This window comes from Mesoplodon mirus, assembly GCF_964341445.2.
Source record: "Mesoplodon mirus genome assembly, chromosome: 3".
NCBI lineage: Eukaryota > Metazoa > Chordata > Mammalia > Artiodactyla > Ziphiidae > Mesoplodon > Mesoplodon mirus.
The window spans coordinates 199,053,942-199,071,831 of NC_138978.1; the positions used below are offsets into that span (position 1 = coordinate 199,053,942).

The 17,890-nt window shown below is 43.0% G+C and overlaps 1 protein-coding gene across 11 annotated transcripts in view; it reads left to right on the plus strand.

Moving 5' to 3' along the window:
* Positions 1 to 17,890, plus strand: part of PPP1R12B (protein phosphatase 1 regulatory subunit 12B) — a 212,006-nt gene that overhangs the window by 100,891 nt on the left and 93,225 nt on the right. For all 11 annotated transcript variants that reach the window (XR_014293375.1, XR_014293376.1, XR_014293377.1 and 8 more), the window contains one exon: positions 10,279 to 10,369. Coding sequence is in view for 8 of the 11 variants with exons in the window: in XM_082613532.1 (XP_082469658.1) it covers positions 10,279 to 10,369 (91 nt within the window). In the remaining 3 variants the exon portion in view is untranslated. The remainder of the gene's footprint in view (positions 1 to 10,278; positions 10,370 to 17,890) is intronic.

The window sequence follows — 17,890 nt, forward strand, 5'->3', positions numbered from 1 at the left end:
ATTAGACTAGGTGGGATGGATATTATAGCACCTTTCTCTCTTTTCCAAATCACGACGCGGCGCCATTAACGTGGGGATGGAAACAATGCAGCAGGAGAGGTGGTGACGCGAAAGCCACAGCCAGGCCGTCCTGAGCACTTGCGTCTGGTCCTCACAGCAACCCTGCTGATTTCTGCTCATACCCGTTGCAGCTGTTAATACCTCTGCTATGTAAGACACTTGGGTTTAGAGTGCTTAAACGTTTTATCCGAGGTCATCTAGCAAGGAAGTTGAGGAGCCAGGGTTCAAACCCGGGCGGTCTGATTCCCATGTCAGGGTACTTTATCACCACACTGTACTTGTCAGAAGACAGTCTAGGTCTTTTATTATCATGATGATGGTTTTCTTGATGTCCATTGATGATTTGCTCCAGGCATTTTGCACAGCTTCTTAAGATAAAATTAGCCACTGTGTAGTACGTAAAGGAGCACTGTGAACTTGAGAGGCAGGGAACAGATTATTTTTGTGTGGTCATGCTTAAATTCTCTGCTAAGTGTTTGAATTCCACTGCTCATGTAACCTCCGAGTCATAGCAAATACAAAGAAAAATGCTTCCGGGGCTTCCCTGGTGGCGCAGTGGTTGAGAGTCCACCTGCCGATGCAGGAGACACGGGTTCGTGCCCCAGTCCGGGAAGATCCCACATGCCGCGGAGCGGCTGGGCCCGTGAGCCATGGCCGCTGAGCCTGCGCGTCCGGAGCCTGTGCTCCGCAACGGGAGAGGCCACAACAGTGAGAGGCCCGCGTACTGCAAAAAAAAAAAAAAAAAAAGAAAAATGCTTCCTGCCCTCTAGGAAACAGAGTAGACAGGCGTGGTAATTAGAAGACTTCAGCATCAGAATCCCTTCCTCTGTCACTGCATTGCGGATGTTAGCCTAGTTTTATCTGGAGGCCAGAGCAGGGATAGCTGTGAAGCCACGGCTGCCACTGTGCTTCCGTTGCAGGACCTTGTGGGCTGAGACCATAGTCTTTTCAGGGCAGTGAAGAGCCATGTGGTGCACAGATTCAGGAGGCCCAGATGGTGTGCTGGGTGTGGATGCGGTCTGGCACGGGCATTGCCAAGTTTTGTCTGTAAACGGCCAGATAACATACGTTTTAGGTTTTGCAGGCCATTTTGTCTCCATTGAAAATATTAAACTCTGCTGCTGTCATTGGTAAAACTTGATTTACAGAATGTGGCAGCCAGGTTTGGCTCCAGGACTACAGTTTGCTCCCCTGTCTGGGTTTAGAAGGTACAAGGGCTCAGGCTCTACCGAAGATGCAGTGTGTCCCCCAGGAAACCGTATGTTAAGATGCATCACTTCTGTGAATTTGGAATCCATACCTGGGTAAACGAAAGTGAATGAAAATGTTCCTCCCCTCCTCAAAAACATTTAAAACTCAAGTACTCGGGCTTCCCTGGTGGCGCAGTGGTTGAGAGTCCGCCTGCCGATGCAGGGGAAGCGGGTTCGTGCCCCGGTCTGGGAGGATCCCACATGCCGCGGAGCAGCTGAGCCTGTGAGCCATGGCCGCTGGGCCTGTGCTCCGCAACGGGAGAGGCCATGGCAGTGAGAGGCCCACATACTGCAAAAAAAAAAAAAAAAAAAAAAAACTCAAGTACTGGGGTTTTCTGGGTTTTGTTTTTATAGATTTTTTTTTCTTACAACTTAGTAAAAGTTTCATATATTGACACAGGTTACAAAGTAATATACATAATATTCATTAAAAATAGACTATAATATACTATATATAGGTATAGAATATACATACATAGATAAAAATCTAGGCATACGTGTAGTAGAATAAAAATGGGCTTATCTTCATGTGGTGGAATTCAGTTTATTTTTATTTTCACATGTTGATCTGTTTTCTAATTTTTTCCGGGAAAAGCATGTATGATTTCAAATATTTAAGACTCCAAGTGAGGCAAAAGGCCCTCGATCTCACCCTCAGACCTGTTTTTACCAGGTCCATCTCTCTTACTCCGTAAAACTTGCCGGAGCAGGCAGTGCGATAAGCCAGTCAGAAACTTGCGCCTTCACTGTGGCGTCTGTCTAGGACGCAGAGAAGAGACAGCGGTCAAGAAGTGGTGCGGTGGGGCGCTGTGTGTGTTTGCAGGTGGAGGTGGTGTGTGAGGATGCTGGCTGGTAACCCAGGCAGCACTTCCTGCGGGGTTCGTCCTCGGTGTGCTCACCGACTCCAAGGCGGGTCCACAGCTTTGCAAGTCTGGGGACTCAGGTTTTTCCACTTCCCCCAGAGAAGAGGAATCTATTAAGGAAAGAGGCACACATACCGAACTCACAGTGTATTGAGACATGTATGGCAACTCCAGTTTACTAATCCATGTGGAGGAAAAAAATCTCTTCACACGTAGCCTGGTTGGGAACTTCTGTTTCAGGCTGTGGCATATCTTTTAATAGACAAACTCTCCCACTGAGAATAACCAGAAAAGCTGGATAAACATAAGAAAAAAAAGTCTTTGAAGGCATTGGAGAGATGGTAAGGAGGTGAGGACTTGAGGGACCCAGATCCTAGAGAGAAGGACAGCATAGGAGGCGAGCCCAGCACCCGGCTGTGCTTGTCCCCCAAGGTGCTGGCTGACCAGTGAGGCAGTGGCTACAAGGCTGAGAAGCTGGGCGAGGTTTCCAGCCATCTCTCAGTGCTTAGGGAGCAGAAATGAGAGTTCAGAAACAGGGGCCCCAGTGGACACCCCAGACTTGCCCTGGGACCATCCGAGGGCTGCCTTCCAGCAGGAGGGGCTTACCAGACATGGCCAGCTCTGTAAAGACTGAAGGCCAGCTCTGTAAAGACTGAAGCCCAGCTTCCAGGTGGCTCAGTCTCAGAGTGGGTGAAGGGGGTTTGCCTTACCCCATGGTTTTCACAGTGTGGTCTCCACATCAGCAGCATCACCTGAGAACTAATCAGAAATGCAGATTCCCAGACCCCCTCCACACCTGCTAAATCAGGCCTTCTGCGGGAAGAGCCTCATGAGATTTGTATTTCACAAGCCTTCCAAGTGATTCTGATGCAATGAAAGTTTGAGAACCAGTTTCTTAGCCTAACTAAGCCAGAGAAAAGAATATCCTCCTGGAGGATGACAACATCTTCCAGAGCTGCAAGTTATTACTACATTTTTTCATTAAAAGTTCTGGTATTAATTCTAAAATTACCAGACATACTGCATAATAAGACTGATTTACAAAAGACTAAGAGAAAATACAGACACTAGGAACAGACCCAGATATTGATTGTTACCAAATGTGGACTTTAAAATAATCATAGTAAATTACGGTTAATATGTTCAAGAAAATAGAAGACAAGGTAGAGAATTTCAATAGAGAACTGCCCTCTCTTTGGAAAGATGGAAATGCTAGAACTGAAAAATAAAATAACAAATTAAGAAATTCAATTGTAGTAAAGCAGCTGAAGAGAGGATTTGTGAACTAATTAGATTGGACAGTGGAAAACACCCAGAATGAAACCCAGAGAGAGAGGAGAATAGAAAATACAGGAAAAGGGTAGTAACTGATTGGAGCGTGGCCAGCGAGTTGTAATAGGAGTGTGCCTGTAGTTCGAGGAGGAGAGGTGAGGGGCTGGCTGCTTCTCCTGGGCACCACTTCCTCCTGACAAGTGGCTGCTCAGACTGGTTATTCAGACGTAGGCGTGTGGCCGACATTCTCTTGAAAATGAGCAAAGAGAACCTTTCATTCTGAGTGTAGGTTGCCAATTGTAACATTTAAAGCAGAAATTAGAACTTTGGAAAACTTGTACCTGTCACTGTGGGTGATACTGTTGACTGCTTCCCAATGTGGAAAGACTGTTCTGAGGCCAAAGATAATATTAGGGAACGTGGGTTTTTTTTTTAACTTCTATTATTTTTTATTGATATAATTGAAATAAAACAATCTTTTTTGGTATACAACATAACGATTTGATAAGCATATTACAAAATGATCACCACAATAAATTTAGTCAAGATCTATCACCACACATATTTTCCTTGCGATGAGCACTTTTAAGATCTGCTCTCTTGGCAGCTTTCGAATACATTAGTGTTGTTAACTATAGTCACCTTGTTGTGCATACATTCCCAGGACTTATTTATCTTATAACTGGAAGTTTGTACCTTTTGACCACCTCCACCCACTTCGCCCACCCCCCCACCTCTGGCAACCACCAGTCTGTTCTCTGTACCTATGAATTCAGTTTTTTAGATTCCACATACAAATGAGATCGTACAGTATTTGTCTTTCTCTGTTTCTCTTAGCATAATGCCCTCAAGGCCCATCCATGTTGTTGCAAATGGCAAGATTTCCTGTTTTTTATGACTGAATCATTTTCCATTATGTATGTACCTGTGCACATGCGTGCGTGTGTGTGTGTATACACACACACATATATACGCCACATTTTCTTTATCCATTCATCTGTCAGTAGACACTTAGGTTGTTTCTGTATCTTGGCAATGGTGAATAGTCCTGCTGTGAACATTGGGGTACAGATTTAGTACAGATCGAGATTGTGATTTGGTTTCCTTCAGATAAATACCCAGAAGTGGAACTGCTGGGTCATATGGTAGTTCTATTTTTAATTTTTCGAGGAACCTTCATACTGTTTTCTAGAGTGGCTGCACCAATTTACATTCCCACCAGCAGTGCGTGAGGGCTCCCTTTTCTCCACACCCTCTCCAACACTTGTTATTTCTTATCTAATAGCCATTTTGACAGGTGTGAGGTGACATCTCACTGTGGTTCTGATTTGCATTTCCCTGATGATGAGTGATGTTGAGCATCTTTTCACGTGCCTGTTGTCCCTCTGTATACCTTCTTTGGAAAAAGTCTGTTCAGATCCTCTGTCCATTTTTTAATCAGCTTGTTTGTTTTCTTTTGAGTTGTATGAGTTCTTTATCTAGTTTGGCTATTAACCCCTTATCAGATATACGAGTTGCAAATATTTTCTCCCATTCAGTAGGTTGCCTTATTGTTTTGTTGCTGATTTTCTTTGCTGTGCAGAAGCAAAAAGTTTGATGAAGTCCCACTTGTGCATTTTTGTTTTTGGTGTCAAATCCAAAAAATCATTGCCAAAACTGATGTTAAGGAGCTTAAACCGTATGTTTAAGAATGTGATTTTTAAAATTACTGTTGCATAATGAAATGTGTCACCACTTGGGAGATTTTACCAAAGACACACCTGGGTAAGACATTCCATCCAAAGTACAAGATAGACCACTGGATTTCAGCATAAGAGAATATGGAAATTCTGTTAACATCATTTCAGATTCCACATTGCGACTAACTTTGAAGAAAGTACCACTTGTGTTTGACCATAGCGTCAAAGAAGACTGTCCACAATTATCTGAAAGAGCTATTCTAACGCTCCTTGCTTTTCCAGCTACATATCTGTACAGGACTGGATATGTTTAATATATTTTAACTAAAACAACATATTGCAGCATATCGAATGCAGAAATGTGTATGAGAATCGGGCTGTTTTCTATTAAGCCAACATTAAAGAAATTTACAAAAATGTAAAATAATGCCACTCTTACTAAATGTTTTTGTTGTAGAAAATTTAGTTATTTTCCATAAAAGATAAGTTACTGATGTGAACATTGTAATAGGGCTATCATGTTCAGATGAATTAATAAACACATGTTTACTTTCTCAACGTTACTGGCCTAATAAGGTAAATATTAATAGATACACCCCACATAAGCAAAAGCTGTTTGGGGATCCTCAATAATTTTTTAAAATATAAAAGGGTCCTCAGACCAAACAGTTTGAGAACCGTTGCTGTAGGTACAAATAGACCTAATTTTATTGTGCTTCACATTATCACTTCCAGATACTGCGTTGTTCACAAATTCACGGTTGGTGGCAGCCTGTGTTGAACAAGTCTCTCGGCGCCATTTTTCCAACAGCATCTGGTCACTTCATGGCTCTGTGTCGCGTTTGGTTATTCTCACAATATTTCAGACTTTTTCATTATTGTATTTGTTACGATATCCGTGATCAGTGATATTTGATGTTACTATTGTAGTTGTGTGGGGTGCCACACACCACACCCATATGAAACCACAAACTTAATCAACAAATGCTGGATTTTTACTGCTCTACCCAGCAGCGGTTCCCCTGTCCCTCTCCCTCTCCTTGGGCCTCCCTATTCCCTGAGACACAACAATACTGAAATTAGGCCAATTAATAACCCTACAAGGGTCTCTAAGTATTCAAGTGAAAGGAGGAGTTGCACATCTCTCACTTGAAATCAAAAACTAGAAATTATTACCCTTAGTGAGGAAGGCACATGGAAAGCCAAGATAGGCCTAAAGCTGGGCCTCTTTCACCAAACAGTTAGCCAAGCTGGAAATGCAAAGGAAAAGTTCTTGAAGGAAATTAAAAGTGCTACTTCGGTGAACACACAAATGATAAGAAAGCGAAACAGCCTTATCACTGATGTAGAGAAAGTCTGCGTGGTCTGGATAGAAGATCAAACCAGAAACAACAAAGCCTCATCCAGAGCAAGGCCCTAACTCTCTTCAGTTCCATGAAGGCCGAAAGCGGTGGGGAAGCTGCAGAAGAAAAACTTGAAGCGTAGCAGAGGTCGATTCATGAGGTTTAAGGAAAGATGCGTTCTCAATAACATAAAAGTGCAAGGTGAAGCAACAGGTGCTGATGTAGAAGCTGCAGCAAGTTATCCAGAAGGTCCAGCTAAGATAATTCATGAAAGTGGCTGCACTAAACAACAGATTTTCAGTGTACGTTAAACAGCCTTCTATTGGAAGATGCCATCCAGGACTTCCGTAGTTAGAGAGGGGACGTCAATGCCTGGCTTCAAAGGACAGGCTGACTCTCCTGTTAGGGGCTAATGCAGCTGGTGACTTTCAGTTGAAGCCAATGCTCATTGACCATTCCGAAAATCCTGGGGCCCTTAAGAATTATGCTACATCTACTCTGCCTGTGCTCTGTAAATGGAACAAGGCCTGGATGACAGCACATCTGTTGACAACATGGTTTACTGAATGCTTTAAGCCCACTGTTGAGACCTCCTGCTTGGAAACAAAGAGGATTCAAAATACTTCTGCTCATTGACAGTGCACCTGCTGTCACCCAGGAGCCCAGATAGAGGTGGACAGGGAGACTCAGGTTGGTTTCACGCCTGCAAACACAACATCTGTCCTGCAGCCTGTGGGTCAGGGAGTAACTTTCAAGCCTTATTGTTTAAGAAATACATTTCGGGGACTTCCCTAGTGGTGCAGTGGGTAAGAATCCGCCTGCCAATGCAGACGACACAGGTTCGATCCCTGGTCCAGGAAGATCCCACGTGCCGCGGAGCAACTAAGCCTGTGTGCCACAACTACTGAGCCTGTGCTCTCGAGCCTGTGAGCCAAAACTACTGAGCCCTTTTGCCACAACTACTGAAGCCCACGTGCCTCGAGCCTGTGCTCTGCAACAAAGAGAAGCCACTGCAATGAGAAGTCTGTGCTCTGCAATGAAGAGTAGCCCCTGCTCACCGCAACTAGAGAAGAGCCCACGCGCAGCAACGAAGACCCAGTGCAGCCAAAGATAAATAAATAAATTTATGAACAAAGAAAAAAAGAAATACATTTCATCAGGCTCTAGCTGCCATAGATGGTGACTCCTCTGATGGATCTGGGCAAAGTCAATTGAAAACCCTCTGGAAAGGAATCACCATTCTAGATGCCATTAAGAACATGTGTGATTCATGGGAAGAGATCAGAATATCCACCTTAACAGGAGTTTGGAAGAAGTAGATTCCAACCCTCATGGATGACTTCAAGGGGTTCAAGGCTCCAGTGGAGGAGGTAACTGCAGATTTGGTGGAGAAAGCAAGAGAAATAGAATTAGACATGGGGGCCTGAAGATGTGACTGAATTGCTGCAATCTCATGATACCACTTGAAGGGTGAGGAGTTGCTTCTTACGGGTGACCAAAGAACGTGGTTTCTTATTCATAGCACCAGTTTCAGTAGCGAAGACGTGGAAGCAACCTGAGTGTCCACCGACAGAGGAATGGATACAGAAGATGTGGTACATGTAGACAACGGAATCTCAGTCAGCCATAAAAAGGAGTCACGTACCACAATGTTCATTGCAGCTCTATTTACAATAGCCAGGACGTGGAAGCAACCTGAATGTCCACCGACAGAGGACTGAATAGAGAAGATGTGGTACATGTAGACAACGGAATCTCACTCAGCCATAAAACAAAAAGAATGAAGTAATGCCGTTCACAGCAACATGGATGGACCTAGAGATGGTCATGCTAGGGGAAGGAAGCCAGACAAAGACAAATACCACATGACACCACTTGTATGTGGAATCTTTAAAAAAATAAAAGATACAGATGAACTTATATACAGAACAAATAGACTCACAGACGTAGAAAACAAACTTATGGTTACTGAAGGGGAAGGGTAGGAGTAAATTAGGAGTTTGGGATCAACATGTACACACTACTACACATAAAACAGATAAACAATAAGGACTACTGTGTAGTACAGGGAACTCTATACTCAATATTTTATAATAACCTGTAAGGGAAAAGCATCTGAAAAAGAATAGATATATGTATATGTATAACTGAATCACTTTGCTATACACTTGAAACTAACACACGTTGTAAATCAGCTATACTCCAATTAAAACAATAAAATTTAAAGAAAAACTGGTTTTTTGCAATGGACTCCTGGTGAAGATACTGTGAAGGTTATTAAGATGACAACAAAGGATTTAGAATATTACATAACTTAGTTGATAAAGTAGGGGCAGGATTTGAGAGGATTGACTCCAGTCTTGAAAGAAGTTCTACTGTGCGTAAAATGGTATCAGCCAGCATCGCAGGCTACAGAGAAATCGTTCATGAAGGGAAGAGTCAGTCAACGAGGCAAACGTCACCACTGTCTTCTTCCAAGACATAACCACGGCCACCCCAGCCCTCAGCAACCGCCATCCTGACCGGTGAGCCGCCAGCAATATGAAGGCAGGACCCTCCACCAGCAAAAAGATTACAGCTTGCTGAAGGCTCAGATGATGGCTCGCGTTTTTAACAATATTTTTAAATTAAAGTATGTACCTTGTTTTTTTAAGATACGCTATTGCACACTTACTATAGTATAGCATAAACATAATTTTTACATGTACTGGACAACCAAAAATTTCACATGACTGTATTGCAAGATTTACTTTATTGTGGTGGTCTGGAACTGCCCTTGCAGTATCTCTGAGATATGCTTGTATTACAGTGACAATTAAAATGTATTATTAGGATATCATGAACCGTTTTGTGGTACTGAATATGAAAATATAGATAATATTCCTTGAAAAACAAATATTACCAAAACAGAAAATCTGAATAGGCCTAATTCTATTAAAGAAATTGAAACCCTTATTTAAAACCTTCCCGTAAAGAACACTCTAAACCCAGATGGTTCTATTGGTGAACGCTTCCAATTATTTAAGGAGGAAATGACCCCAGTCTTACACAGATTCTCAAAGGAAATAGACAAGGAGAAAACACTTCCCAACTTTCATAACTTTAATTTCAAGACTGGCTGGGTTATTATAAGGGGAAATTACAGGCCAGTTTCTTGCATGAACACGGATGGAGGAATCCTAAAGTAAATAATACTGAATCTATATAAAAAGTAAATCTATGTAAATGATGATACATCATGATTAAGTTGAGCTTATCCCAAGCACTTAGGGTGGTTTTATCATTCAAAAATTGTTCAGTGTAATTCTCCATATTAACAGAAGAAAGAAGGAAATGATAATCTCAGTATACAGGGAAGAAAAACCTATGATAAAGTTCGAACACTAATGATTAAAAAACGAAACAAATAACAACAAGCCCCTCCTTGCCCACTCCCATGGGCGGGGAAGGGGTTGCCTTCACTTGAGCAGCATCTGCAGTGTCTTCGCCAGAAGCTGTCTCTCTGAAGGCAGGAGCGAAGCAGGGAAGCGATTGTCATCACTGCTAGCCAGAGCACGGAGGCAAGAAATGAAATAAAAAGTCTAAGGATGGGAAAGAGGAAAGAAAATTCTCATCTTACAGTTATAGATGGTGTGATGCTGCACGAACACTAATACGTTTACAGATAATGTCTTGGCTTATGTAATGTTCACCGATAGGCTGTCGGGTTGAGTCGGCCTGACTTCATCTTAGCTCACAGAAATCCCCTCGGTGTGCAGACGCACCTGCTGTCCCCCAGGGCCTTACCTCTGGTGTGACTTCTTCCCCGCAGGTCGTATCTGACTCCTGTACGGGATGAGGAAGCAGAGTCGTTACGGAAGGCGCGCTCCAGACAAGCTCGGCAGACTCGAAGGTCTACCCAAGTGAGTGTGACCTCCGTGTTTAAGTCCTTTTTTGTCTGTCTGCCTTTCCACTGGAAGTACAATTAAACAATGATAAAACGTGTGCCTTATTCCAGCCATTGTAGTGAAAGCTTTCCTGTTAAATCTTACACTACATAGAATCAGATGAATTCATAGCTACATATACCCCCTCTCGCTCCTGTTCTTCAGGCGCAGAGGAGGTTTCTCTCCTTCCCTCCCTAAGACTAATCATTCCATGTGTGCTTAAGGCCCACACCTTAATTCCTGCAGGAGAACAGTATGGCATAATCTCAGAGTGTTAACCATAGAGTTACCATGGGACCCAGCCATGCTGCTCCTGGGTGTGTACTCGAGAAATAAAGCAGGCTTCTACAGAAAAGCCCTACACAGATATTTATAACAGCATTATTCACAGGAGCCAGAAACCCAAATTCAGTGTCATCTCTGGCCAGAGTTAACTTGCTGTATAGACCAAAATTACGTGTGGAGTGTGCAGGTTCGCTGGAGGGCTGAGCCCTGGGCTCCCGGCAGCGTCAAGGTCAGCGTTCTGTGGCTGGTGGTGCCCCAGCGAGTGTTGGGCAGTGGGCCCAAGTGGGGCCATTGCACAGACCAAATAAATGAAGCAGCTAACAAAACTGGAAAAAACCCTCACAGATTTCCATTGATTTGAATAAAAAGAAATGAAGGCCTGAGGCACGCTAATGCTGCCATGTGGATGAACCTTAAGAGAAAGTTATGCTGCATGAAAGAAACCTGGCATGATTCCATTTGTATGAAACTGTCCAGAATAGGCAGACCCAGAGACATAGAAAGTGGATTAGTATTTGCTGGGGCTGGAGAGGGAGGAATGGGGAGTGACCACTAAGGGTGTGGGGTTTCCTTCTTTCTGGGGTGATGAAATGTCCTGAAATTAGATGGGGATTTTGCACAGCTCCGTGAATATACTAGAAAACAGTGAATTGTACTTTTTAGAAGGGTGGATCTTATGATATGTGGATTATGTTTCAATAACGATGTTATAAAAAGAAAAAAGAAGAGTCCCTCAGGGAAGCTTTGAAGTAAGGAAGACATGATCTACATGATATTTTGCAAAAGTCGCCGTGCAGAGAACTGCTGGGAGTGGTCTGTGAAGCCTGGAGGCCCGTGGGAAGCTGTTCCTTAGCTGAGCTGGAGATGACAGCCATGTGGCAGCAACATTTGAGGGAGGCTATGATTGGGCGTCAAGGAAGCAGAGGAGGATGAGCCGAGCAGCAGAACCGAGGAGCGGCCAGAGGGCTGAGGGATCAACCAGGAGATGGTACACAAGGGAGTGAAAGGCAGTCACCAGTGAAGAGGGGAAGCCCCGCAGCTTCAGCTGCTACAGACGCCAAGCAGGAGAGCTGAGGACTGAGAAGGGGACCTTATGCGTAGCCCCCGAAGTGCCCTTGTGTCGTTCCTGACCCTCCAGGGTCGGGCGGGTGCCGTCCTGTGTAGTCATTGCCACAGCTTACTGCTTGTGCTTGATGGTGGTTTGTTTCCCCAGAGGATGTAACCCCCACGAGGGCCAGACAAGCATTTGTTTTGGTTTGGTTTATTGTGGCAGACTATACGTAACACGCAACTTAATATTTTAGCCATTTTTAAGCATACGATTCATCGGCATTAAATGCATTCACATCATTGTGCAGTCATCAGCACCGTCCATCTCCAGAACAGCTTTCGTCTCCCCAGACTGAACCTGTCTACCCGTTACACAGCTCCCTCTCTCCCCACAGCTCCTGGCAACACCGTTCTACTTTTCATCTCTCTGACCTTGACTCTAGGTAGCTCATGTGAGTGGAATCCCACAGTTTTTGTCTTTGTTGTGACTGGCTTGTTTCACTCAGTGTAATGTCTTCAAGGTTCATCCACGTGGTAGCACGTGTCAGAATTTCCTTCCTTTGTAAGGCTGAATAATACCTTGTCTGTTTAGACCACATTTGGTTCATCCGTCGTCCGTTGATGGACACTGAGGTTGCTTCCACCTTTTGGCTGCTGTGAACAGTCTTGCTGTGAACATCGGTGTGCAAATATCTCATCAGACCCTGCTTTTGGTTCTTTTGGGTATAGACCCAGAAATAGAAAAGGCTGGATTATATGTTTCTGTCTTAATACTTACTTTCCATTATACTCATCTGTTTTCTTATGTCTTTTCCATTAGATTATGGTTCTTGAGTACAGGAATCATTTGATTCGTCTTTGTAGTTCCAGTGCTTAAAAACGCAGTAACTTTTTATTAAGAGAATGAGTGAACAAATTAGCTAACAGTTACCTTCCGGCTTTGGAACTTCCCTCTTCTGAGGACGTGAGCATATGACTACTTGAGTTAAGAATCAACTCACTCTCTTCCTAACCCTTTTCCCCCTTCTCCTCCGGATGTCTCCTCATTATTTCCTTTTTTTCTGTACTACTGCTCCTATGAGCCTGGGGAAAATTTTAATTGGTGGAATGTCTTAAGATTATATGCTACGGCTTCCCTGGTGGTGCAGTGGTTGAGAGTCCGCCTGCCGATGCAGGGGACACGGGTTCGTTCCCCAGTCCGGGAGGATCCCACATGCCGCGGAGCGGCTGGGCCCGTGAGCCATGGCCCCTGAGCCTGCGCGTCTGGAGCCTGTGCTCCGCAACGGGAGAGGCCACAACAGTGAGAGGCCCGCGTACCGCAAAAAAAAAAAAAAAAAAAAAAAAAGATTATATGCCATTTATAGTTATAAAATATTGGCTGTACTCCCTGTGTTGTAAATATATCCTTGTAGCTTATTTTATGCATAATAAGTTGTACCTCTTAATCCCCTGCCCCAGTATTTCCCTACACCTTCCCTCTCCCTCTGGCAACCACTGGTTTTTTCTCTATATCTGTGAGTCTATGTCTTTTTTGTTATATTCACTAGTTTATTTTATTTTTTAGATCCCATGTAGAAGTGATATCTTACAGTATTTGTCCTCTGACTTTTTTCGCTCAGCATGATACACTCCAGATCCATCCATGTTGTTGCAAATGGCAAAATTTCATGCCAATGGCTAATACTCCATATATGTATGTATGCATATATGGAGTATGTGTATATATGTGTGTGTCTGTGTATGTCTCACGTCTTCTGTATCCATGCATCTGTTGATAGACAGTTAGATGACTTCCATATCTTGGCAGTTGTAAATAATGCTGCCGTGAATATTGGGGTGCATGTGTCTTTTCGAATTAGTGTTTTTGGTTTTTTCAGATACATGCCAAGGAGTGGAGTTGCTGGATCATATGGGAGTTCTATTTGTAGTTTACCGAAGATCCTCTATACTGTTTTCCACAGTGGGTGCACCAGTGTACACTCCCATCAACAGTCTACTAGGGTTCCCTTTTCTCTGCATTCTCACCAACATTTGTCATTTATGGTCTTTCTGATGACAGCCATTCTGACAGGTGTGAGGTGACATCTCATTGTGGTTTTGATTTGCATTTCCCTGGTGATGAGTGATGTTGAGCATCTTTTCATGTACCTGTTGGCCATCTGTATGTCTTCTTTGGAAAAATGTCTATTCAGGTCTTCAGCCCATTTTTAAATTGGCTTGTTGTTGTTTTTTTTTTGTTTTTTTTTTTTTTTTTTTTTTTTTGCGGTATGCGGGCCTCTCACTGTTGTGGCCTCTCCCGTTGCGGAGCACAGGCTCCGGATGCGCAGGCCCAGCGGCCATGGCTCACGGGCCCAGCCGCTCCGCGGCATATGGGATCCTCCCAGACCGGGGCACGAACCCGTATCCCCTGCATCGGCAGGCGGACTCTCAACCACTGCGCCACCAGGGAGGCCTTGTTGTTTTTTTGATATTGAGTTGTATGAGCTGTTTATATTATTTTGGAGATTAACCCCTTATTGGTCATATCATTTGCAAATATTTTCTCCCATTCAGTCTTTCCCATTTGTCTTTTCATTTTGTTGATGGTTTCCTTTACTGTGCAAAAACTTTTTAAGTTTCATTAGGTCCCATTTGCTTATTTTTGTTTTTGTTTCCTTGCCGTAGGAGACAGATCCAAAAAAACATGGCTGTGATTTATGTCAAGGAGTGTTCTGCCTATGTGTTCTCCTAGGAGAAATTCTACTAACTTTGGGTTTTGTTTATTCTTCTTTTTCTAATTCCTTTAGGTTAAGGTTAGGTTGTTTATTTGAGATTTTTCTTGTTTCCTGAGAGGGCTGTATTGCTATAAACTTCCCTCTTAGAATTGCTTTGCAGCATCCCGAAGATCTTGGAACACTGTGTTTTCATTTCATTTGTCTCCAGGTATATTTTGACTTCTTCTTTGATTTTTTCAGTGATCCATTGGTTGTTTAGTAGTATTTTGTTTGGGCCACACATGTTTGTGTTTTCTGTGGTTTTTATTCTTGTAGTTGATTTCTAGTCTCATAGCCTTGTGGTTGGAAAAGATGCTTGATATGATTGCAGCCTTCTTAAATGTACTGTGACTTGTTTCATGATATAGCACAGATGTATCCTGGAGAATATGCATTTGAAAAGAATGTGTATTCTGCTGCTTTTGGATGGAATATTCTCTCTATATATCTATTAAGTCCATCTGGTCTAATGTGTCATTTAAGGCCAGAGTTTCCTTACTGATTTTTTGTGTGGATGATCTGTCCATTGATGTAAGTGAGGTGTTAAAGTCCCCTACTATTTTTGTGTTACTGTTGATTTCTCCCTTTATGTCTATTAATATTTGCTTTAGGGCTTCCCTGGTGGCGCAGTGGTTGAGAGTCCACCTGCCGATGCAGGGGACGTGGGTTCATGCCCTGGTCCGGGAAGGTCCCACATGCCCCGGAGCGGCTAGGCCCATGAGCCATGGCCGCTGAGCCTGCATGTTCAGAGCCTGTGCTCCGCAACAGGAGAGGCCACAACAGTGAGAGACCCGCGTACCGCAAAAAAAAAAAAAAATTTGCTTTATTCATTTAGGTGCTCCTATGTTGGGTGCAAATATATTTTCAATTGTTATATCTTCTTCTTGGATTCATCCCTTGATTATTATGTACTGTCCTTCTTTGTCTCTTGTAACAGTCTTTACTTTATTTTTATTATTTATTTATCTATCTATCTATCTATTTATTTATTTATTTATGGCTGTGTTGGGTCTTCGTTGCTGTGCACAGGCTTTCTCTAGTTGCGGTGAGCAGGGGCTACTCTTCGTTGCTGTGCGTGGGCTTCTCATTGCGGTGGCTTCTCTTATTGTGGAGCACGGGCTCTAGGCGCACGGGCTTCAGTAGATGCAACATGTGGGCTCAGTCGTTGTGGCATGCGGGCTCTAGAGCGCAGGCTCGGTAGTTGTGGCACATGGGATTAGTTGCTCCACGGCATGTGGGATCTTCCCAGACCAGGGATCGAACCCACATCTCCCACACTGGCAGGTGGATTCTTAACCACTGTGCCACCAGGGAAGTCCCAACAGTCTCTATTTTAAAGTCTATTTTTCTGTTATAAGTATTGCTACCCAGCTTTCTTTTCATTTCCATTTGTATGGAATACCTTTTTCCATTCCCTCACTTTCAGTCTGTGTGTGTCTTTAGATCTGAAGTAGGTCTCTTGTAGGCAGCATATATTGGATTGGCCAAAAAGTTCATTTGGGTTTTTCCGTTATATCTTACAGAAAAACCGATCGAACTTTTTGGCCAGCCCCAATATATGGGTCTTGTTTTTGTATCCTTTCAGCCACTCCATCTTTTGATTGCAGCATTTAATCCATGTCATATAAAGTAGTTATTGATATATATGTACTTATTGCTATTTTGTTACTGTTTTGGGATTGTTTTTTTAGTCCTTTTTTGTTCCTTTTCTCTTTTGTTCTCTTCCCTTGTGATTTGATGACTCTCTTTAGTGTTATGTTTGGATTTCCTTCCCTTTTATGTGTATGTATCTATTATAGATTTTTTGGTTTGTAATTACCATGAAGTTTGCATATAGCAATATATGTGTGTGTACGTATATATATACACACACACACATGATTATTTCAAGTCGCTGATCTCTTTCAAATAACATTAACATTTTAACATTTTAACATTTTAACAATTTCAAATAACATTTTAACAACCCTGCATTTTTCCTTCTCTCCCCCCATGATTACTGTTTTTGACTTCATATTTTATATCCTTTCATTTTGTGTATCCCTTGACTGCTTATTGTGGATATAGTTGATTTTACTACTTTGTCTTTTAACCTTTCTAGTAGGTTTGTACTTGGTTGATTTACTAACTTTACTGTATATTTGCCTTTACCAATGAGATTTTTCCTTGCATAATTTTCATGTTTCTAGTTGTGATCTTTTTTTTTTCCTTTTTCCTTTCTTTTGCTTAGAGAAATACCTTTAACATTTCTTATAAAGCTGGTTTGTTGGTGCTGAACTCTTTCAGCTTTTGCTTGTGGGTAAAACGTTTGCTTTCTCCATCAGCTCTGAATGAGAGCCTTGCTGGGTAGAGCATTCTTGGTTGTAGGCTTTTCCTTTTCATCAGTCTAATTATATTGTGCCACTCCCTTCTGGCCTGCAGAGTTTCTGCTGAAAAGTCAGCTGATAGCTTTATGGGAGTTCCCTTTGTATATAACATGCTGTTTTTCCCTTGCTGCTTTTAATATTCTATCTTTAACTTTTGCCATTTTAATTCCAATATGTCTTGTTGTGGTCCTCCTTGGGTTGATCCTGTTTGGGACGCTGTGCTTCCTGGACCTGGATGTCTGTTTCCCTTCCCAGGTTAGGGAAATGTTCAACTGTTATGTCTTCAAATACGTTCTGTGACCCTTTCTCTCTCTCTCTTCTCCTTTTGGGACCTCTATGATGTGACTGTTAGTGCATTTGATGTCATCTTAGAGGTCTCTTAAAGTGTCCTCATTTTTTTATATGTATATATTTTTTCTGTTTGGTAGCAGTGATCTCCACTATTCTGCCTTCCAGCTCACTGGTCTGTTCCTCTGTATCATTTAGTACACTGTTGATTCCTTCTAGTGCATTTTTCATTTCAGTTATTGTATTCTTCACCTCTGTTTGGTTGTTCTTTGTACTGTCCAACTCTTTGTTAAAAACTTACAACTTCTCGCTCTGTTCATTCCTTCTTAAGTTCTTTGATCATCTTCACGATCGTAACCTTGAACTTTTTCTGTGGTAGATTGCCTGTCTCCACTTCACGTAGTTGTTCTTCTGCGGATTTATCTTGTTCTTTCATTTGGAACATGTTCTTCTGTCGCCTCATTTTGCCTAACTTGCTGTTTGTGTTTCCATGTATCTGGTAGGTTGGTTACGTTTCTTGACCTCGGGGAAGTGGCCTTCTGTAGGAGGCGTCCTATACATCCCAGCAGTGCACTCCTCTCTGGTCACCAGAGCTGTATGCTCTAGGGGTGCCCCCTCTGTGGGCTGCGTGGGTCATTCTGTTGTGGTGGGCTGACTGTGTGGCTGGGCTGGTCGGTTGCCAGGCCCTGCCTTGTGTGGAGGCTGCTGGCTGCTGCTTGCCGTGACCAGGTCATGAGGTGGCTGACCGTGGAACC